General features: G+C 59.9%; 1 protein-coding gene across 2 annotated transcripts in view; it reads right to left on the bottom strand.

Moving 5' to 3' along the window:
* Window positions 1-21,385, bottom strand: part of SULT4A1 (sulfotransferase family 4A member 1) — a 34,031-nt gene extending 12,646 nt beyond the window's left edge. The window contains exons 1-4 of one of the 2 annotated variants that reach the window (XR_015253247.1): window positions 21,179-21,385; window positions 4,013-4,143; window positions 2,796-2,876; window positions 2,163-2,289 (exon numbers count right to left, since the gene is read on the bottom strand). Coding sequence is in view for 1 of the 2 variants with exons in the window: in XM_086712071.1 (XP_086568197.1) it covers window positions 2,163-2,289; window positions 2,796-2,876; window positions 4,013-4,143; window positions 21,179-21,347 (508 nt within the window). In the remaining variant the exon portion in view is untranslated. The remainder of the gene's footprint in view (window positions 1-2,162; window positions 2,290-2,795; window positions 2,877-4,012; window positions 4,144-21,178) is intronic. The other variant, XM_086712071.1, reaches the window with a different exon arrangement.
* Window positions 21,386-23,555: the final 2,170 nt, after the last annotated feature.

The raw sequence follows: 23,555 nt of genomic DNA, 5'->3' as shown, positions 1-23,555 counted from the left end.
TTGCAGAACAGGCAAGCAATGCCCATGGGGGGTGATGTGGGGACTGAACAGGAGGGGTGACGTGGGGACGGTGAGGACAGTGGTCACTGCACATAAGAACAGGCGGCAGGGACAGTGAGAGATGGGGACAGCGGTCACTCACACAGGGCCGATGATCACAAGGACAGCACATGCCTGTGTCTCTCCCAGCCCCGGTTAGCAGGTGCAGAGAGGGGACAGACCCTGACGGCGGGGACACTGCTTTTCCCACTCGGGCTGTGCCACCCTGGGAAGGAAGCTCCACCAGGGCACCTCTCTGCCTCTCCGCACCGTGTTCCCTCCATTCCTGGAAGTCAACGTGCTCATCCAAGCAGATCAGCTGGGAGAAGAGCAGCTCACTCTCCCCACTCTGCGTGAGTGACCCTGCCCGCGGGACGGGCCTCCACGCTCCGTCACCTGGCATGCGGCCCCAGGCACCCCCACCCCGAGTGCACAAGCCTCAACACCCGTACGCAGGGCTCTGGAAGCAGGTCCTCTAAGGTCACTCTATTAGCAAACGGTGCCCGGCCATGGCTTCTTCTGCACTGTATTCTTCAAATTCTTTGGAACCTCACACAGAGAGGACAGCGCAAGCCTCCGAGGGCCCCAGATGAGGTGCGCTGGCTGCCAGCAATGGGAGAACAGAGAGGACGTTGGGGGGCTAAGTACACGTGGCGGGAGACTCTGGTGGGATCGCAGCAACTGTGTGTGGCCTTGAACTGCAGTGTCGGGCCGTGCCGTGACCTTTAAAACTCGGGAACACCTGTATCGGGGTAACTTTTAACCACCCTGGCCCAAGCAGGAGCTAATTTAAGACCGACACCAGGTGGCAGTCAGAAGCTGGTGGACGCCTGTCCACGGACGCTGTCGCCATGCGGGTGGCTGCTTCTCTAGAGGCAGCGGAACATGCTGGGACTTAAGGACGTGGTTTGGAAACCACACTAAATGGCTTACTCCAAACGCCTGGCAGACCGTAAGGACCTGAGCCAGACGGCAGGCAGGCCGGGGGGGTGGGGGAGGAGGCTGGGCAGAGGGTCTTTCGTGGACTCCAGGGACTTTGGGGCAAGTGCAGTGGCCACCTCCCCCGCGCCCACCCCCAGCAGAGCTGGAGCAGATTCCGAGCAGCTCCGGGCTCCAGGCTCCGGGCACCGAGGGCCACGTGTGCTCCACTGCACCCGTGAGGGGCCGGCCTTCCAAGAGGCTTGGGAGGGAGCTCCGGTTCAGCTGCCCGGGACTTATTTGGGACACGACATTCCTGATTTCCCCCGTGCACCTCACCCTGGTCTTGTCCCATAATCTCAGTGCGGAACCTCCGACTGGGCCACGCAAGCGGACAGCGAGGCTGAGCGCTGAGACGGGAGACGGGAAATAAAATGAGAAGTGTATCTTCAGACTCGGGTATGGAATCGTCTGGGCCCGGATCTAACTGAAGTACTGATGGGGCCCATCTCCAGCTTTCCGGGTGCAAACCCGCACTGAACTCCCGCTCTTGGTCCCGGAAGGGTCCCCCGAGAGGCCACGGACGGCAACAGGAGAGCCACCTCGGGCAGGGCTGCCGACTCCACGGACAAGGCCCCAGTGCAGTGGGTGTGGCCCGGGCTCTCCCGCCCCGGGGAGTGGGGGGGGACATATAGAAGGGCCCCTGGCAAGCTGGGCCCCCCAGCTTGACTCCTCCCTCCCCAGACGAGCTCCTGTACAGAGCACGGCCTGCCCTTAACCCAAAGCAGGCCCCGGTCACACAGCCGGGAGCCGGGGGCCCAAGCCTGCCTGCCCCATCCTCCAGGGCAGCTGAAGGCCCACGAAGCCACAGTCCCCACTCGGGCCTCTGTCCCCGACAGCAGGACTATCTGGGCCTCCGTTTCTACTGTTCAAAATCCCGGCAGGAAGAGAAACGCTTTTACCTGGGGAACTTCTCAGGACGCCAACGACGTGCTGAGAGAGACGGGGTTCTGAGCTGGAAGCCCCGGCTGCCGCCCTGGTGCGCCCTGGTGAGCTTCCCCCACCCCGGCCCCGCTCCTCCGCCCGTGGGCAGGAAAGCAGGCCCAACCCACGCGGTTATCGTGGGGACCGGGGGCATCGTGCACGAGGCACACGCATGCACGGGCAACGAGGGAGCCACTGATGGCACCGGCCGACACACTTACGCTTGTCGTTCATGAACCTCCGGCAGAACTCCTGGAAAGTGCCCCGGTAGCTCATGGTCCGCAGGGAGCGGTGGAACTGATAGTAGGACACCACCAGGTCCTTGGGGTTCCGAGCCATGTATATGACCTGTGGCGGGAGGGAGGGACGGCTCGGTCGCTGCTCCTCGGAGCCACCGCACAGACGCCCCACCCCCCACCCCAAGATCAGCCCCGCTCCAGCCGAGGACACCCTCCCCCTGCAACGGCATCTGTGTTACATTTCCGTCCTGTACCATGACTCCAAAGGGACTGGAGGACAGAACCAGGCCGGTCCGGACACTGCTGATGAGAATCAGAAGCGTCACGAACCGAGCACACCAAGAAAGTGAGGAAAGTCAGAGACCGTGAACGCGGCCGTGGGTCCTTGGCCTCACGGGACCAAGGCTGGACCCAGGCTGGTCAAGCCCACGTTCCGCTGTGAGGAAAAGCCTAAATGAGAACCATGGATAAAACGCTAGGGACAGGAGCTCAAAGCTGGCCTCCACCGCGTCATAGCACGCCTGGGCCTCTGGGAACTCAGGACTGGGACCTGAGCCCTACGGGACGGTCTCTGCTTGCTGGGGGCTCCGCCAGGAGTGGGGGCAGGAGGGTTACCTTAGAATCGCCATTGTGGAGATCGGAGGGCAGGAAGCGGTAGGGGAGGTGACTCTTGATGAGGCGAGGCGACGTCAGCTCCTGCAGAGGGTCAGAGGGAATAGCGTTCAGAGGACACACGGCTGCTCGCCCGCCTCAGGACCAGCAGCGCACCTGACAAACTTCTCACCCGACATCTGGCCACCCTCCAGACCGGACGAGACGTGGTCCCTGTCCTCGGGCACCCACAGTGTGAGCCAAGCTATCACGGGCACAGGGGTCTGCTCAGAGGGCCTGCCCGGGCCGTGAAGGGCAGAGAGGAAGCAGGAGGCCGAGGTGCCCAGGGGCGCCTGCTGGACCAGTCACATCAGCATCGGGCCTTCCTGCTGCTCCTGGAATGTGCTAGGCCCACGCTCCCTGCTGCCCGTCCCAGCGTGCCCGCGTGGCTCCTCTCTTGGGACCTTACTCAGCCATCCCCCAGAGGCGCCTGCCATCCTGTGTGCTGTCCCACCTTGTGCCCTATACGGTATCGCCATTAAACCCCAGGTTCTTGCTCTTCCTCCCCTCTGGTCTCCCTCGCTAGAATGCAAATTCTCGGAGGGTCATGACAGCCTTGTCCGTTTTGTCCTCGGCTGCACGCCAGGGTCAAAGGCAGGGCCCCGCAGGTGGTGGGCACGGCGCTACAGAAGGGCTCCACGGAGGAGTCGACACGGGTTGGATCCGTGTGGCCAACACTGGGGTGCAGACGCCCCGGGGCAGCTGCGTGAGCACTGGAGGCCGGGGTGCAGGCAGAGGCCGGCTCCCACAGGACTCTGGACTTTACTCGGAGAGCAGTGAGAGGAGGGCGGGGCGCACCCTCGGAGCTGTATTTCAGAATGCTCGTCTGGAGGCAGAACGGACGGGCAGTCCACGCAGGAACCGTGGTCTGGGCTGAGAGGTGACGGACAGGAAGGGAGGCTCCATCGGAGCACTAGGATAGACTGCACTTCGGGCTACCTCCTCCACTCCCCCAACAGACGGGGTGAGCCACGCTGGGGAGCCCCCTTTCTACCTCGAAGTCACCCACGACACCCACCGCTCCAACCTCACCGTCACCGCCTACCTCGGGCTCGGGCCTCAGACTGTCCTGGCTGTCCCCTCTCCCCCCAGCCATGGGCCCCCTGAGCCCCTCAGGAGCAACTGTCACTCGGGGACCCCAGGGAGCCCCAGGGCCTGGGCGCTGCTGGCCCAGAGAGTACCTTGATGATGTCCAGGCCCGGCTGCGGGTACTCCAGGACCGGGAGCTGCTCATCGATGTTCATCAAGCCGATCTCATCAGGGTCGGCCCCCTGGCTCACCAAGTAGACCACCTCCTGCAGCAAGCTGGTGCCTGGAGGGAGAGAAGCCCAGGGGGCGGTGCTCAGAGGAAGCCGGAGGGCCAGCCCCGCTCCCCAGGCCGCACCTGCTGCCCAAGACCGCACACGTGGCCACCAAGGGCAGAGCCCCGGTGAGCAGGACGCCCAGGAACAGGCAGGACAGGCAAGCAAGAGCGCCAGCACGGACGGGGTGACCCCTGGGAGAAAGGTGGCTCCGGGTGCCTCTTCTGGCCCCCGTGTGCGGACCCCACTCTGCACAGGCTCTCAGCTCCGGGTCCCCGGCGAGCCCAAGGCTATCCCATCACGATCCCACCTGACCTCTCAGAAGAGACAAACACAGCGGGCCGGTGCCTCTCCTCAAGACCGTGGTCGTCTTACTCTGGCGGAATCGGCCTGCTGCCTGCTCCCCATCCCCCCACCCTGAAACGCTGACTGCCGAGAGCACTGCCTCACACCCCTGCCTGCACTCCCCAGAGGGCCTCATGCCGTCCCCCCACCGAAGCCAGCCCCACACGCACCCCCACTCCCGTCTGTCAACCCAGGAACACCCGCCGCCCGTCGCCTCCCCGGGACGGGCGGCCCCGCAGCAGACGGCCAGCCCGCCTGCTGCCCCTGCTCGGGCCTCTGCGCCCCTCGGGTTCTGCCACCAAGGTGAGTGAAGAGCTGGCCCTTCGCCCCCGGGGGCACCTCCAGAGCCCCCATAGCTCTCTGCTTCGGCCCCACTCACCTGGGCTGGCTCCCACCCTCCCCCTGCTCAACAAAGGAGAACGACCATTCCAGCCTGGATGTCAGACGGCACCCCCCCCACCACCGCCAAGGCCCTCCGGGGGGGGCCTCCCATCTCCTCGGGGTAAAGTCTTCCCCACGGCCTGCAGGCCTGCCCTCGGCACTCTGTGCCCCCTCCCACCCCCTCTCTCGGTCCACTGAGCTCCTACTGGCCTCCTGGCAGGTCGGAGCGTGCCAAGCCCACCCCACTGTCTGCACCTGCAAGGCGCCTGCCTGCAGCCCCTTCCTTCCTCCCTCCCGCAGGTCCTCTGGGGGTGACGGCTCCCTGACCGGCCACGTCTAACGCTCCCACATGGCCCCCGTCCCCGTGCCGCGCCACGCCCCGGGACAGTCTGCGCGTTCCTTTAAGGGCCCCCCCCCCCCCCCCCACCATAAAGACACAGGAGCTTTGCTGCACCAGGAGAGCCGGCACCTGGCCGTGCTGAATTCACATCTTCTTTTTTTTTTTATTTTAAAAAAATTTTTTTTTCAACGTTTTTATTTATTTCTGGGACAGAGAGAGACAGAGCATGAACGGGCGAGGGGCAGAGAGAGAGGGAGACACAGAATCGGAAACAGGCTCCAGGCTCCGAGCCATCAGCCCAGAGCCTGACGCGGGGCTCGAACTCACGGACCGCGAGACCGTGACCTGGCTGAAGCCGGACGCTTAACCGACTGCGCCACCCAGGCGCCCCTGAATTCACATCTTCTGAAGGGACGGACAAACGCTGGCTGCTGAGTGATCAGAAGAGGACAGCTTGGTCAAGGAAGACTTCCCAGAGGAAGCAGCTTCGGAGCAAAGGCACTGAAGAAAACAGCGCGGTGGCTTTTTAAATTCACACAGAAGTAACTTCACCTCTTAACCCACAGGATCCTCCCACCAACCCGAAAGGGGGGGACCATCACCCCCACCTACAGATGAGGAACCTGAGGCCAAACCGTGCCCCGGGTCACACAGCTGGTGTGTGGCACCCACCCCATTCCTCCTGGTGAGGCCCGTTCACCCGACAGCCCAGGGCACCTGCACCGGGGAGTCCACGCCCTTAGAAATCAGCGTGGGCAGAGTTCCCAAAACGGGCCTCTCCCAGTGACATCTTCAGGACCCATTTTTAGTGCCCCCACAGGCCAGGGCCCGGACAGACGTTCTCCGCACGTTACCACTGACGAATCAGTCCCCGAAGCCCCATCCCGCCTCCCTAAATACCGACTTGGGAAGGCTGGCCACCTCGGAGCCGGAGGAGGCCCTGCACCTGCCTCCCCGCTGGCCTGTCCCCAGGGGCCCCTCCAGCCCCTCCTCGTCCACTTCCCGGTCAAGCAACTGGGCCTGGCCTTTCCTAGGCCTCAGCACCAGCTACGGGGGCCACGCTGCGCACCTCCCGGCACATAGGACACGGTCAGCGGGCAGACCCTGGCCTCTCCAGGGCCAGAGCCAGCTGGCAGGAGGGGACGGAACGGTCACAGGAAACCCCAGCTAGAGAGGACGGCAACGACGACACTGGCCAGTCACACGTGGTTCCAGACACCCCTCTCATAAGCCCCTTCCCGAAGACCAAACTCAGCCTCTACCGTCCACAAGGGTCCGGCCGGGCACCAGTGGCACGCACGCCTCTCCCTGCTGCCCGTCCTCTCCATGTCCACTGCCACCACCGGAGGTCCCACCACCCAGCAGGGCCCCGGACGTCAGCAGGAGCCCAGCAGGCCCCTCCACCCACTTTCCCGGCCACCACGGCTGCAGTGACCCTTCCACCTGCCGTGTCCCCGTGGCTCTCGGCTCCTGGGGAGCGGCCCCCCTGGGCCCTTCTCCTCCCTCTACCCCTGGCACTCCGGACTGTGGCCGGGCCTTCCAGCCCCCTCCAGAGCTCAGCACCCTCGTGGCCCCAGCTTCACCAGGCTGCCCTTCTGCCTGACCAGCCTAGACTTGGTCTTCGTTTGGGCCACTGGTCCCAGAAGCCTTCTCGGACACCCCTATCTCATCTGCAGCCCTCCCCCAACCCCACAGCACCCCGTCCCTCTGTCCTACTAAACCTGGTGCCTTGGTGCGACCGGCGGTCTTGCGAGGACAGAGAACACGTCTTAGTTATGTATTAGTTTCTACGGCCGCCGTGGCTTCAAACGACAGTCACCGTCCCGCGACTCCGGAGGTCAGAAGGCCAACACAGGCCTTGCTGGGCTCAAATCAGGACGTCAGCGCTCCCCCTGTCCAGCTGGAGCCACACTGCTTAACCTCGCCTCCTGCCTCCTCTGCCAGGCATCCCTGTGCACACACGGAGCTCCCTCAGATAATCCAGAACAATCTCCCACCCGAAGGGCAGCTCTGGCAACCTCCGTCCTCCCCCTCCACGTAAGGCGAAATACCCACAGTCTCGCGGATTAGGACGTGGATACTTCGGGGGTCGTTACTCCACCGACCACACTCCCATCACACTCCTAACACGGCTCCCGACACAGGCGAGGTGCTGAGTAAGCACACGGGCCTGGCCTGGACGACGGAACGAAGACGCTCTAAAGTCGCCCCCACCCACCTGGGAAACGGGACTGGTCTTCACCCACACATCCTCCAGACCCAGGTGGGCTCTCCCCTGAGACCCTCCCGGCCTGGGCACCCCAGCTCGGAGCGCCTTCCCTCGCTCTGGGACACCCCCTCAGTGGAGCCACGTGTCTCCCACAAGGGATTAGCCCACAGTCCTCACTTGGGATCTGGTGGTGGCCACCCGAGGGCTATTCCCCCACATTTCCCTCTATTCATTCAAGAAGCCTGCACGGAGAGCCGGCCCGGGGAGTCCCTGCTCCTCCCCCCTGGAAAAACAGGGCAACACCCCTCTCTTCTTCACGGGATGGTCGGGGTCAGGGCCACAAGGTGACCTCCTCCAGGCCAGAGAACCTCAAGGCAAATGAAGATCTCTCCGAGCTTCCAGCACCACGACAGGCTCCACTCACCAGGGCCACTCACACAGGAGGACACTGCACGGCCTCCTGCCCACCCAGGCCACCCTCGTCCCGACAAGGGACACAAGCTGTCAGGCCCCTCCTGTCGAAACCACGCCCTGGGCGACAGCTACATACAGCTCACTCCTGCACCAATAAGGCCACGGAATCCCCCCCTCCACCACCGTGGCCTCCGAGCACGCCCAGCAGACACGAGGGCAAAGCCAGCCCTGTTGAAGCCCAGCCTGTAGCCTGCAGGGGAATGGGGGACAAGGCACTGCTCCGCTCCGGCAGCCACCGGGCCAAAATGAACGCGCGCAGGCAGGGGTGGGGTGGGGCCTCGGCACCCCCAACCATCCTCCTGTGGTCTGAGGCCTGTGAGGGAGGCGAGCACGGGAGGAGCCCCGTAGCAGGGGCAGGCTGACGGCCAGCAGACCCAAGGTGAGGCAGAGGAGAGCCAGGCTTCCAGACCAGACACCCGGGAGGGCCGGCCGGGTGGCGTGGCCTTCCCGGCGAGTGACACGAGCCACACGCTTCCCAACAGCTCCATTTTCGAGTCAACTGGATGCGATCCTTTCCAGAAGCGCTTCTGCCGATCCCAGCCAAACCGCGGCTCGCACGGCGGAGGTGTACTCTGACGCTGGACCTCTGGGGCCAGACCCCTAGGACGTGTCTGGCGTTGTGGGCGGGACTCCCCAGGAATCGAGGGCCCGCCTGTCACAACGCGGGGGGTGGAGCCCATCAAAATTCCCACCCGAACTCTGGGGACAGAAGGAACCGGCACTCTGGTGAGAACCGATCGGGCCTGGGCCCCAAACCACCGGGGCCTTCTTTTATTGTCACTTTCATCACTTCCGAAGGTCAGACGCACACTGGTCTAAAAAGTCACAGGACACCGGAAGACGAGTAACAGAAAGCCCAGTTCTCCTCCTGGCCCCAGTCCCACCGAGAGCAAACCCTCGGCTGGTTCTTTTACCCTCAAATGCCCAATGTGCTTAGACAGCTCTCTCACGATCCGTGTGATTTCCAGGGTCTACTGATTTTCAACTGATGAGGACAGGCCCTGGCCAAGTTCACTCCCAAGCTTCCCTCCTCCCAGTGTGGCCGCGGCATGATTTTCGGTCTTCCCTAGAGTTTAACTGAGTGTTCTGCTCGACACACACTGTATCATGGTCACACTGACTTTCTTACACAGGACGTCGACTTTCCCAGAGTAAATCACTGCCTTCGCTTGCTTGCTTCGCTTTCCCCGCAGCCATTGGTGATTCTTTCCGGGACTCTGTGGCAAGCCCTCTGGGACGCTCTCAGTCCTGCCAATTCCGCCGCCCCCTCCGCTCTCCACGAGCGTCCTCCTGGATCTCCTCGGGCCGGTGCACCTCGTCCTTAATCCGTGTGCCCTCCCTGCCGTCTTCCCACGCACTGGCTGAGCCCGCCTCCGGCTGCTGCCTGAGTTGGGGACCGAGCAGGACAAGCATCCGTGCCCACCTTGCTCATGACCGGAAGCTTGGCTGCGCACAGAATTCCGGGCTGGAGAGCGTTTGCCCCAGAAGTGCGACAGACAGCACGGTGAGAACGTTGAGTTCCCGGGTCCCACGCCTTTGAACGTGCCCTGTTCTGGCTCTGGAGACTAAGGCCTCCTCTTCCTGCTGAGACTCCACAGGGCCTCCGGCCTGCTTTCACCCACTTGTCGTATCAGACACTCGGGGGCTCTCCAGCTCATGCCCTCAAGCTCTGGACATCCCAGTTTCCATAGTCTTCTCTCTTACATACACTGTTCTTTTTCTGGAACTCCAAGATCTTACCTTTTTTTTTTTTTTTTTTTTTTGGTTTATTTATTTTGAGAGACATAGAGCGTGAGAAAGAGGCAGAGAGAGAGAGGGAGAGAGAGAGAGAGAGAGAGAGAGAGAGAGAGAGAGAATCCCAAGCAGGCTCCGCGCTGTCAGTGTGGAGCCCAACATGGGGTTTGAACCCACAAATCATGAGACCAGGACCTGAGGCAAAATCAAGAGTCGGATGCTTAACCGACTGCGCCACCCAGGCGCCCCGACAACTTCCAATTTTCTTATTTTTTGCTCCTATTTGCCATCATTTTGCAAAAAATTTTCTTCTACTTCCCGGGCTACTTCCTCCGCTTGACCATCCAAAGCTCACAACTGAGTTTTCAAAATCTCAGCTTCCCAAGAGCCCCTTAGTGATCAGTCCTTGCTCCCTCCTGGTGCCGTCGCTTTCTTCCGGGAAGGCTCATCTGTCTCCACTCTCCAGGGTGGCTCTGGAGGGTCACGATGCGGGTGGGGCTCTGCTGTTTTAGGTTTTCTACTGCTCTGTACATCGCCCTGGATTCCTCCAAGCTCCTTTTTCTGCTGTTGGTTTTTACAGGTCTCTGTCCTTTGTTTTGGAGACTTGAAGACTCGGTGAGTTTGAGTCCAACGGCAGGTAAGAATGATCCAGACGCAGCCACGCGGGGGGCAGGGCCTGCTGATGGGGATTCCTGTGTCTGCGGCGGCAGCCCCACCCGGGGGCTCTCCCAGCTGAGCACGTGCAGATTCTCACGGTCATCTGTGGGGTCAATGTCTCCAGAGGAGATGCCTCTACTCTCTGTCCCGAGGGACCACCTGCATGCCGGGAGCCAAGCAGGAGTGGGGGCGGGGAACCTCCATTTCAAGGGCGTGGCTTTCACGGGACCCTCATTTCCCATAGGGCACCGCAGCTCAGCCTACGCTGTGCTCAGCGTGCCCACATCCACAGCCTCCCCGATCAAGTTCCCCCAAGAAACATGTCTCTGCAACGGCCTCCCGCCGTCTATCCCATCGTGGCTGCCACCCTCTGAGGGGTGCACCCCACGGCCGGAGCCCTTAGGCTGGAACCGGTTTGTGCACCCACGGCCCTCCCGCTGCCGGCACTCGGGCTCTCCCACCAGCTAAGCCAGCGGATGACACTCAACCACCGCACCCGATCACCGGGAATCCGCGGGCACCTGCGACCCCAGGTCTACTCCTTGGTCTGTGGTCTACACCGTGTCTACCCCGGGATCGTCACGCAGCGAGGTCGTAAGAGGAAGCAGAGGAGAGCACGTGCGTTCAACCCACCACCCTCTGTCAAATGCGCCCCGGGTGTCCTGGAGCCGGGAGCATCGACACGTTACAGTGGGACCCGTCCAGAAACAGCAAGAGCCCAGCATCCGAAGCCGCGCCTCACGGAGCTGGCCCAGGCGACCCAGGACCTGGGGCTCCCGCGGGCCCCTCGCCAGCCGTCGGACCCGCTCTCCCGACAGAGGCTGACGTGGCCTCCAGGTCCTCGCTGGGAAAGCACCTGTCCCCATCTGGGAGGTTTCACATACGCCCCATCGGCTCCCGGGAGATGACAGGCGCAGGCCAGTCCCACGCCGGCAACCGGGAGGGGAACCGAGGCGAGAAGCCCGCAGCGGCTCACGCGGGCACCCAGCAGTCACCTCCGTGACAGCGACGGCCGTGCTCAGCGTCCCAGGCGCTGTCGCAGCAACTCAGCCCCGTCCTCGGTGGATTCGCACAAGCCCCCAGGTGGCTTCTGTCATCACACCTCACACACAAAGAGCCAGCTCAGAGGTGAACTGGCCAAGGCCACAGACGCGACACCGTGAGCCCAGAACCCAAAACTGTGACTCTGGAGCTGAGAGCTTCTTCACATGCACCACACGCACACACGTACACACCACACCACACCCAGGAACACGCACAGTGCACACACCCCACGTCCCAACATTCACACGCATCACACACACACACACAAATGACACACACACACCACACACACCCCCACTCTTACCGAGCAAGCAGGCAGCAAGACCAAGGCCTCGAGCCTCACGTTCTCACTTGCAGGCTACGGCTCGAACCCTCAACCCCAGCACAGCAAGGACGGACCGAGGCTGAGGCAGAGGGAGGAGGGGCCGGGAGGCCTCCCCAGCACTGCGGGAGCTCAGCTTCTAGGCGCACAGAGCCCACCAGGCAGAGCATGTGGCTCTTCCCTGAGAGAGAGGCCCCGTCGCCAGGAGGGCCCAGGAAAGTCAGGAGAGGCTCCACTTAAAAAAGCAGCATTTGGGGCGCCTGGGTGGCTCAGTCAGTTAAGCGTCTGACTTCGGCTCAGGTCATGATCTCACAGTCCGTGGTTCGAGCCCCACCTCGGGCTCTGTGCTGACAGCTCGGAGCCTGGAGCCTGCTTTGGGTTCTGCGTCTCCCTCTCTCTCTGCCCCTCCCCTGCTCACGCTCTGTCTCTCTCAAAAATAATAAACGTTAAAACAAATTTTTTTTAAAAGCAGCATTTGACACAAGAGCCTCAGGACAGGACAAGCCAGTGAGCTGCAGGGTGGCCGTGGCATACAGCAGAGGGAACCCCGCTCCCCACTGGGCCCCCAGTTCCTCGCCACGCACTCCTCACCACCTGGGTTCACAGCCCCTCCTGGAAGAAGGGGACGCTGGGCTGGGCACAGCCAGGAGACCGGCCACGGCCCAGGCGGGAAGGCAAAGCCGCACGACCCCACGTGCTTCCGCTTGCCCTTTTGTGCTTTGCTCCATCACCGAGAGGGACAGTCCCTGGACGAGGGAAGAGACCCCCACAGCAGAGCTGCCCAGCCAAGCCCAGCCTCAGCCTCCTGTTGACCCGCAGACACATGGCGGGTTGGGCCAAGATCCGTGACAACAGACACGGAGTCGTTTCAAGGCACGAGTCCAGACGGGCTCTTATGCAGCAACCGGCACGGAACGTTCCAGGTGGAGCTGACACGAAAGAGGGGACAAAGAAAACAGCGGCTAATAAAGTGCGAGGCCCGAGCACGGCGCCACAGGCACATCAGCACGTTCAGTCCCCTCCCAAAAGCCCCTGCGAAACAGAGCGCGTCACCTCCACCCGAAACAGCGGGACACTTAGAAAGGGTGAGGGCCTCGCCCCCAAGACTTGGGCCCAGGTGTTGGTAACCCGCCCCTCCCCCAGCAGACCCTCTCAGTGTCCGGGCCACCTGCCTCAACCGCCCTGAACGTCACCTGCAGCCCGAGTGGACTGCCTGCTTCTCTCTCAGCCACTGGAGGAGCAGGCCAGGAAGGGCCAGGAGCCAAGGCCCTGGGCACCCGCACCCGCTGAGGGACAGGAGCTGTGGCGGGTGAGTGCCGGCCTCCTGTCCCTCGAGGGAGCCCCCTGAGCCCTACCCACAGCGTCTCTGGAGCTCCCGGCAGGCAGAGCCCCAGCACCCGCAAGAGTACCTCCTCCCCTCCCCTCCTGTGACCACCTCGCCCCACCCCTCCACTCCAGCCCTTGCTTCGGGCTCTCCAGGGCCCAGATACGCCCACTCACGTGCTGGCCTCACCCCCTCCCACGGGAGAGGCAAACCGGCCAAAGGCAAGGCCACACGGGCACTGGCTTCTAGAGGCCGTGTCTGAAATCCCGGCTCGGCCGCTTCCTAACACTCGATGCTGAGCCAGAATGAGCCCCTCTCGGTCTGTCTCCCCACCTGGAAGGCGAAGATCTCCATGCAGGTTAAATGCCATCGCCTGGCTACCAAAGGCATCAGCGGTGGTGACCCTGGGGCTGACCGTGGTGGTAGAGGAAGTTAACCTACCCAACACGCGCCCCCGGGGGCTGACCTGGCCAGAGCCACTCCTACTGCTGCCAGCACCCGGGCCAGCTTCTCCTCGGGCCTCGGTTCCTCACCTGCAAGAGGGGTCCCTGCCCAGCGAAGCAGTGAGGACGGCAACGCCACAGACGTGGGGCGTGCTCGCACCTCCTGGTCTGCTCGGGGCTTAAGAAAGACAAACATGGCCACCACCCAGTCTGCTGCCCGGCCGCTCCGGGGCAGGGGCCCAGGAGAATGAGCCTGCCCTGGCTCATTCCAGGCTGAGCTGGGCCTCACGAGAGCTACCGGTGAGCCACAGCACACACACAACGCCCAAGCTGGGGTCTCTGGCTTTCTGGCGGAAATGACTTCAGCTTCCAGAAAACTCCAGTCCGTAGGGAAACTTCCACCTCCCAACGGCCCGGCCCCTCTGCTTGCCTTAACGCGCTGCGGAAGCCCATGCTGGGTCCCCTCGCTCCCTGCTGCCGGCAGAGGACCGTGCTGTACTGCACACTGTCTGACATTCCGGAAGCTGTAGGCAGGCCCACTGCCTCACCTGACTTTCAAGGTACCGGGAAGCAGGGTCACCTCCCCCAGGTTGCAGGGAGCCGGAAAAAGTGTGGCTCCCACACTGACAAGGAAAGGCTGTGTGAACAAGACCCCCAGCTGAGTCCAAGGCCGTCGGAGCTGAAACCCCAGAAAGACAGGCCCTCTGGAGAGTCAGAAGAGAAGCAAGGCGCCACGCAAGTGGGAAAGAAGAATTTAGGTAAAACTTTCACAAATTGTGGTGCATCGTGGGCTTGTGGAGCCAGATACAGGAGAGGGCTGGCACCAAATGGACTCACCGCTGCAGACCTACGCAGGTGCACATAAGAGAGACGGGATGGCAGCCTAGAGACACTTCCCCAGTGCTGGGGCTGCAGACAAAGGGAAAACCCTGCCAGGATCCTTTTCCCTCTAGGGAAAAATGCTTTCAGACACGGGGGGGCAGAAGAGCAAACCCTGCTGTCCCAAGGGCCCTGGTGAAGAACCAATATGGCTTTAGAATGGGTGAAAGCTGGCCTTGGGGAGGGGCAGATACCATTCCTGGGCTCTATCAGAGACCCCTAAATGCTGGAAGAGAGGTGTAAGATTTTCCTGTACAAGATCCACCATCAAGGCAGAGTTGGCCGTCACGGGGGTGGGGGTGGGGGGGGGGTGCAGGATCACTGGGAGAGCCCCATCAAAACCCAGGAGCTCAGAGATGCCTGAGGCAGAAGCTCTAAGGTGCAGCTGGGCCAGACAACAGAGGGCCTCCCCGTGGAAACCTTTCCTCTCTAAGCCAGTGAATCAGAGCCACAAGTAACCAGTCTACCCCCAGAGGAGGGACAAGGATGTGCGGAGAGACCCTTCCAAGGCTCCGACCCAAAGGTGAAAGTGGGCCAGGAACGGTGAGGAAAGGTCCTTCGGAAACTCAGCCCCCATGCTAAGCACAAGGCGATGCTAAAGGAATTAAAACCAGCGGTCATTCAAGTGACCAGAGCAACAACAGAGCCCAAACACGGCCCAACTCACACCAGACCAACTCCCCTCCAACACTAATGGCCTGGCAGAAAAAGGCAGGCCTGTTTCCAAGCATAAACACAAACGGCCTTCATCTCCAAAGTCAGTATGCTATGTCCAGCATTCAACTGAAAAAGTACTACTCGTTAAAAAAAAGCAAGGAAAAAGAATTATCTCATGTCAAGAGACCAAATAATCAGTAGAATCAGACTCAGAGATTCTAAAGTAAGTCTGATTAATATGTTAAAGGACTTCATGGAAAACGTGGACAGCATGCTTGAACAGACAGGATATTTTGGCAGTGAGATGGAAACCAGAAGTGGAAACGCTGGAGGAAAAACAAAAACACAGAAACAGAAATGTACGATGCTTCCGAATGGCTCATGGACCTGACTTTGTGGATCTGACACAGCAGAAGAAAAAAATCAGTTAACCTGAAGGAAATCTCGGAAAGAAATTTCAGAAGGAAACAGAAATTTCCCAAGCTGAAACACGCAGAGAGTTAATAAACACGACATCCAAAAGCAGTAAGACAGGGGCGCCTGGGTGGCTCAGTCGGTTAAACATCCGACTTCGGCTCAGGTCACGATCTCGCGGTATGTGAGTTCGAGCCCCGCGTCGGGCTCTGTGCTGACAGCTCAGAGCCTGGAGCCTGTTTCAGATTCTGTGTCTCCCTCTCTCTCTGCCCCTCCCCTGTTCATGCTCTGTCTCTCTCTGTCTCAAAAATAAATAAACGTTAAAAAAAAAAATTAAAAAAAAAAAAGTAGTAAGACAATTATCAATCTGGCACACGTGTAACTGGAATCTCAGAAGCAGAGAGACAGAGAATGGGACAGAAGAGATCTCTGACGAGACAACAGCAGAGAATTCTTCCAAAATAACGAAGGGCAACGAACCACAGATGGGAGAAGCCCAGGGAACCCCAAGCAGGATCAGTATCCACTTCCACCAGGCCAAAAACCATATGCCTGGACGTATCATATTCCAAGTTCTGAAAATCAACGATAAAGAGAAAATCTTGAAGGCACTCAAGGAAAAAAAAAAAAGACCCATTCCACAAAGGAACAGAGAATTATAACTGACCGCTCGTCGGAAACTATGGAAACCATGGGACAATGGGGTGACACATCTGGTGTGCCGAACCATACAAGGAGGGGGACCCAGGAACGATGTTTAGTCCCACACTTAGCGGATGAGTGGCATCTTGAAGATGAGAAGTCCTCATCAGGAAATCAGAGGGAAGGGAACGGGGGAGGTGGGAGGGGGAGAGTACGCCAGAGAGAGGGGGCGAAGCCAAGAGGGAAAGAGCCGACGGGTCCCGACGGTTCCATGCGGCTGGCAAGTAAGGACACAGAACAGGTGAAATCCAGATCACAGGAGGACAGACTACGGAGTTTAATGTTGCCGGAGGGCAAAGAAGGGCCAGTGAAGGGGTCTAATGAGGGAGAGACCCAGGTCAGAGTTGTTTCTAAGAGGTCACTTTAGCTGCAGAGTAAAAGGTAAACTAGGCGGGGAGGGAAGGGAAAAGACTCCAGGTGCGAGAGGAAGAACTCCCGAGAATGCGGCCGGGGCAGAGAGGGGTGGACGGATGTGAGCGCTCACTGGCTGCAGTCCTCTGTGACAGCTCCGTTACGCTCTCAGCAGTAGAGCGCTGAAACCCCCAGGCCCCAGGAGCCCGTTCCCCACCAGCGGGGCAGCCAGGGGACAAACGAGCGGACACCAGTAACGAAGTGCGTGTGGGAGGGGAGGCAGGAGAAGTCGTCCCTGTGGAGGACGAATGAGACATGAGGCATCAGGGTGAGACCCTGGAGCTCAGAGAGGGCCCTGGGAGTCTCTTCCTGTTCCACTGGGGTCAGAAAGACGCTCCTCCCAGAGGCCCCGCCTCCTTTCTCTCTCCAGAACCCCGAGAGCGGTTCTCCAGGCTTTCTCTTCCAAGCCCAAGCGGCGATGAGGGGAGAGGCTCCCTTCGCCAAGCCAGGAACCTGGACGCGCCGCCCTCTTCCCTGATCCCAAGCCCTCCTGACTGTGTGCAGGTAGCCGGAGTGAGAGCGAAGGGAAGGAGCAGGGAGAGGAGCAGAAAAGAGGAGGGGGGAAAGGAAGGACAAGCAGCACGGCCGCCTCGGAACGAAACCTCCTGTTACGCTCTTCAAGCCTCTGCCCTCTCCCCCGGGAGGTGGGTAACTAGCCGCCGTGTGGTGTCACTGAAAGGGACACGGGTGCACGCTGGTCCCGGGACAAACGTGAGCTCCACGTGGGGGGGGCGGTTCCCTCAGCATCTCGTAGCCCGCTTCCTGGTGCACGCACTGAGGCGCTCAACGGCCCCCTCCCCAGGCTGTGGGAAAAGCAAACGAGATGCCGCATGCGAACACCCGGGACGCACCTGGCACGGAACAGGTGCTGGCCAAATGCGAGTTCCCACCCCCGTGACCTCTCCCCAACTCTTCCGGGGCTTGGTCAGCTCCGCTGTCCAAACGCTCAGATGCCGGTTCCACCCTCTCCCCTACTTTCCCCTCTCCAGACCCGTATCCATCTACAAAAAGGCAACAATCCCAAGAACACAAGACTGTTCGCAGGCTCAAAAGAGGCAGACGGGGACTGTAGCTGTAGTCGGTAATCCCACCCAGCTTCACAATACGGCCACCCCCTCCATGCAGTCCTCCAGTGATCCTCCTTCCTGGGCCCCTGACCTGACCTTGAGAACCACCACCCTGTCCGGTCAGTCAGCTTTCAGCATCAGGAGCCTGGCTTCCCGATGTCACCGCCAGCTCCTTGAGAAGAGCGTCCCCACATTCACAACACTCCCCAGTCGGCCTCCCCTAGGCCTGGTGGCATGCGTATACGAAGAAGAGTCATCCGCCTGGCCTGGGACCTAGGATCTCCCCACGGCCTCCCCAGCTGTCTTAAGATTTAAGACTTAATTGAATCCATCAGACCCAATCCCCTCATTTTTCATGGGCTTCAGCCGAGGAGCCTCTCCCAGAGCTGATGCTTCGTGACTTCAGGGACCGGCTCGCACAGTCACAAGACGCTTCCGCAGACAATCGAATTTAACACTTGGCATCGAAGAGGTGGCGAAAATGAAGGACTATAAACGAGGACGGAGATAAAGAGAACAGTCCTCTGCAGAAGGCACAGTGGGCTCCCCGTACCTGGGTCACGGATGAACTGGGGCCATCCCAGAGAGCTTCCGGCCACGATGGCAGTTTCTGACCCCCGTGCAGACCAGTATGACAGCCACAAGCTACCTGTGGCTACTGAGCACCCGAGACATGACGAGTGCTTCTGAGGAACCGGGTTTCTACTTTTATGCCCTTTCGATTCATCAAATCCAAAAAGCCGCATGTGGCTCCAGGCTACTGAACCGGGCAGCACAGTCCTACCCTGCCACCCGAGCTAAAAACGTCAGAAACACAGAAACACTCCCAGAGCATGGTGGAGCGCAGAGGGAAAAGCCAGGATTGATTCCCACCAGAAACCCCCGGCCCCGTGAACCCGTGTTCCGCATCAGTGTGGGGGAGGGGAGGGGACAAGGACTCTACAAGCCCTTCCAGCTCTGACCAATTGCAAGTTCAGCACGATCTCTCAGACGTGGGCTCTGGAAACCCCGGTGGCCCTGAGGTTTCTCTCAGGAGCCTCCGCTGGTTCTGGCTTCTTGCCCAAGCCTGGCACCGGCCACCCTGCAGCTCCCTGTCCCCCAGCAGACAGTGTGCTCACGGAGGGCAGGCAGCAGATGGGATTGCTCTCGGCAGCCCCAGCACCTGACCCCAGCACCTAGAAAAGCGCCTGGGCACATCAGGTGCCGGGGAGCGAAGGCCCGCATCAACAGCACGACCCTTCCTCGCGCTTACCGTGCATCTGGCCCGGGGAGGGGTGCTCACGCATCATCCCCCTCTTCCTCACAGCCGCCCATCAAGATGGTAAGGTGGTCTCCCCCACCCCTGCGGAAACCACAGCTCCGAGGGGTGAGCACCTGGCATGTGGGACTGGGTAAGTGGCCGCTCACCTATTCCTAAAGCATTCCAGGTGCATCCTAAGCCGCAACCGGCCTGTGCTCAAGATAATGGCCTCCAAGACCCCAGGGCCAGGGCCACCCCGCAACTGCCCAGTTTAAGCTGCAGATTCCATGGCAGAGGAAACCAAGGCTCCGACGTGCCCGAGGGTAGTGGCTTGCTAGAACCAGATCTTCCTGTTACCAGAGGCCACTGGCAATGACGTCCAGAGCCCTTTCCTCTGGTTGACAGGGAATCTTCATGGCACCCTTTGGGGACCAGTTTTCCCACCCTTGATCATTTCATGTAACAAACTTCACGAACGGCGCGGTGGGGGGAGCGAAAGCCTTCGGAGGCACCGGTGAGAGCCTGGAGAGGCCATAAGGACTGCTGGAATTTTTTCTTTTTTTTTTTAAGTTTTAAAGAGGTGGCTCTCTAGGGTTCTGTGTGAAGGGGCCTCACACAAGGCATAAGGGTCTCAAGGCCACCACTGGGTTTTCTGTCACCAAGGGAAAGAGCCCTATGTTTATTCTCCTTATTAAAAAATCCACGATGTGCTTCCATCTGTCTTTGAACGATGCAAGTTCAAACAAGATTTGAGTCTGGATTACCTAGAAAGCTACCTTAAACTAACACTTCATTCCCCATCAAGGCGCCTGGAAAGGTCCCCGCAGGAACCCACCAGACCCCCGATGCAGGGTCCCTCTAAAGCGTCCCCCACAAGCTCCAAGGGCACAGCTCTCCAAGTGGGCCTCCTGATCTGTGCCTCCTCCCACACCAGCTTCTTAACTTCATAAAATGGAGGAAAGAATACAAAACCACAAACTCTCATCTGCAATTCAAAAATCGTAACGCACTCCCCAAACCAAGTTTTTCACAATTCATTTTGAGGCAAACCCTGTCCTAAACCGACATGAGATGATTTTTTAGTCTCTATTGCTCCCACTTTTAAGGTGGGGTCCAAAGTACAGCCCCACATCCGGCCGGGGGACATCCAGCCATACGATATCGATGGCGCTAATATCTGAAAAATGCTGAGCCCCCATACCCACGGGGCCGTGGGGCTGCAGCAGAAGGAAAGCCCTTGGCCGTGGCAAGCACAGTGTGTGTGTCTCCTTCCTTTCCCCCTTCCCAAGGACAGCCTGGCAGCACCTCCAGACTTCTTCAAGCTCCCCCCAACCAACAAGACTCCCCACCCCCTCCACGGACAGCCCCTTCCCCAACCTTCCTCAGAGGATCAGGCCTACCTCTCAGGGGGCTGGGACCCTGCACAGCTACGAGAGCCAGGCATACAGGTCTTTCAGCAAGCTATACCGCTGCTGATCCGACATGACCTCCAGGCTGGCCCCCTTCTACACCAGGCTACAGACACACTGCACAGTCTGGATCCAGGTGTCTCCCTCCCTCTCCAATACAGTGGCAATAAGGGGAACCCTTGGTATGTTCAAAGAACGGGAAAGCTGCCTCTCTTCCCTACAGACCTCAGGAGAGACACTACGTGATAATCTGTTAACATCAAGTCCTGGGCAGACGAGCCTGGCTTTAAATCCCAGCTGGGCCGCTTACCAGCTGTGTGACCTTGGGCAAGCCACTGCCCCTCTCTGAGCTTCACTGCCTAGACGGTAAAGCGAAGACGACCGTCTCTACCTTCCGTGAATACGAGATTAGTTAATGCTACGAAATACGATGCCCTGGGTCCTGCCTGATGATTCCTGGGTGATGGAGGCGGCCCTAAAACAAGGGAAAGCCGGGCATGCACTCCGAGCACGGCTGGTCCCATCCCCCACCCAGTGCCCACGCAGGAAATGAGGGACGCCCTTACATCCGTTTCATCCCCCCTCCCCAAATAACCACCAGGACTTTGCACTCATCAAAGGCTAAACAGGGCCCCAGAACAGAGAGGTTAAGTGACTGCCCAAGGTCACACAGCCGGCTGGGTAACGGGCGGGGGAAGCTTGGAGGGGTGGCGGCCCTGGGCCTGTCCTCCTTTCAGCTCCGACCGAACGGGCTCTATCCCCAGCGGACGCTGTCCAGCCGTGGACACCCGGGCCCACCTCCGAAGGTCTCCGGCCTCGGTTTCCCCAAACGCCGGCCGACCCCCCCACCCACCCCGCCCTGTAGTGCTCCGGCCCCCGCCCTCCCCGCCCCCAACGGGAAGCCCCCTCTCCCCACCCCCCCCACCCCCCCCCCACCCCCCACGGCGCGGGTTGCGCCGCAGAGCCGGGCGGGCGGGGTCTGCGCGGGGCTCACCGGACTTGGGGTAGGTGACGATCCACACGTCGCTGGGCCGCACCGGGAAGTTGGCGATCTCCTCCATCTTCCCGCGGCAGAAGGGCGGCAGCCGCACGCCGTGGAACTCGAAGTACTTGCTCTCGAACTCGCCCGGGGTGCTGGGGGTCTCGGCCTCGCTCTCCGCCATGCCGCCGCCGCCGCCGCCGCCCGGCCCCGCAGCCGCGCCGCCCGCTCCCGGCCCGCCCCGCGCCCGCGCCCCGCACGCGCCCGCGCCCGCGCCCGCCGCCCCGGCCGCCGCGCCGCGCTCCGCAGGCGTGACGTCACGGCGCCGCCCGGCTCGCGCCCCGCCCCGCCCGCCGCCGGCGAAGGCGCTCCGCGGGCGTGACGTCACGGCGCCGCCGCGCCCCAGCCGGCCCGGAGGCTGCGCTCCGCGGTCTGACGTCACGGCCCCGCCCGCCGCGCTCCGGCCTCCCTCCGCCGACGTGACGTCGTAGGGCCGCGGGGCCGGCCTGCGTTCGCCCCGGACGGGCCAGACCCCTGCCCACCTCCAAGCCGCAGGCAGTCCGCGTCCCCTCCAGCGCGCGTTCATTCATCATCCCGCTGGCGCCGTCATCCAACAAGCGCTCGACACAGACTCAGAAACACTCCAGCTAGAAGTGACCTTACAGAGTCATCAACAAATACTGAGGGACCATCGGATAGGTACCAGGCCCTGGGCTGGGTTCCCGAGATACTCCAGGCAAAAGCCCGGCCCTCTGGGGGCTGATATTTGTCAGTAACCAAGATCATGGCAGGTGGTGACAGGTGCTATGAAGCATATGCGGGCGGAAGGCGGGGGGGAGTGTTGATTCAGATGCCAGGGCCAACCCCAGACCTCAAGAGACAGAGTCTCTCGGGATGGCGCCACCGAAATCTGCACTTGATAAGGTACTTCTTGTTCCGACTACGATTTGAGAACAACCGAATTCTAAAGAGGTGTTAGCATGACCCCACATTCGGTCGTTCACTCAACAGACACGTATTAAGCACCTACCACATGCCTGGGGTTGGGGAACGCAAAGATGAAAACGGCGGGGGGGTTCTGATCTAATTCTCTGAGTCTCAATGTCCTTGACCGTGAAAAGGGAATGACAGTCTCTATCCCTAGGTTCTATAACTGGGAGGATGGACAGAGATAACTGCACCAGCAAGAATCCTGAGTAAAGCAAGTGGACAGGACCTACTTGCTCTCTCTCCTTGCTGTGGAATGAGACACTTCCGAGTCCGGCAAGGGACATACACACATGAGCAGGGAGGCATGGGCCGTGTGGTCAGAGAGAGGAAAGAGCAAGTAACCCTGAGTCCGAAGTCTTGTGGTTGTCTTTACCAAAACAAAAGACTATCCAAGTCCCCAAGACATTAAGAACAATTAGGTAATGGCACAGACGGCTGGCCAAAGGCTGTAGGAAATGAGCGAATGAATGAATGCCCTCATGTTTCAGATGAGGGTTCTCACTATGGGAGAGGGCAAGGGAGATGGTCTTGGATTGGGATTTGAAGCACTGACATGAATTTATGATTTTTAAAAATACCTATTTCTCACCTTTGCTGAAAAGACCTTCAGGTACTGGTATTTCAGTAATAACTAGGCACACCCAGAGCCCATATAGCGGTTTCTCAATACCTCCCAAGCAAAAGGAACCAGACTTTCTTGGGGAAAAGGCCAATTCCAGGGCTGGGCAAGAAAAAAAAAAAAAGTACAAAATAAGCCTAAAACTCTTGTTGGGCAAAAAAATAAAGTATGAAAAATGATGGGATAGGTCCAAAGGACACGGGGCTAGCTTGGAAGGCCAAATCAGGAAAACTTTGTGTATAACAGACAAAAATAGGAAACGCTCAAATGCCCATCAGAGGTAGACTGTGATACACTCATACAATGAAACAACTACACGGCGATAAAAAAAAGTTACTGGTATGTGCAACAACAGAGGTGGATTTCACAATCAAAATGATAAACAAAGTAAGCCAAACAGAAAAGGCGATATGTTGTATGATTCCATTCCTACACCATCCAAGGACAAACAAAACTCATCTATGGTGATGGAGGTCAGAGAAGTGCTTAATTTGGCGCAGAGGGAGGGGGTTGCCTGGGAATAGACACAAGAGTATCTTCCAGAGTGTTGGAAACATTATACCTCGCTCTCGGTGATGGTACATGATGATATAGACACGTGTGAATATGGTTACACATGTACATGTATATGCAGGGCCTGCTTCATGGTCATGCAGCCCGCGGAGTCATATCCAGAATGGCCCTGCACTTGGGGTTTCATAGTCTGTGGTCACTATCTTGAAATTCTTAATAATTTTGTCTTCGAACTTTGCTTTATAAATGAAGTCTGATGGGGGCAATGGA

This window comes from Puma concolor, chromosome B4 (assembly GCF_028749965.1).
Source record: "Puma concolor isolate L17-30 chromosome B4, mPumCon1.1.hap2, whole genome shotgun sequence".
Classification (NCBI taxonomy): Eukaryota; Metazoa; Chordata; class Mammalia; order Carnivora; family Felidae; genus Puma; species Puma concolor.
This window is presented reverse-complemented; position numbering and strand designations above follow the sequence as displayed.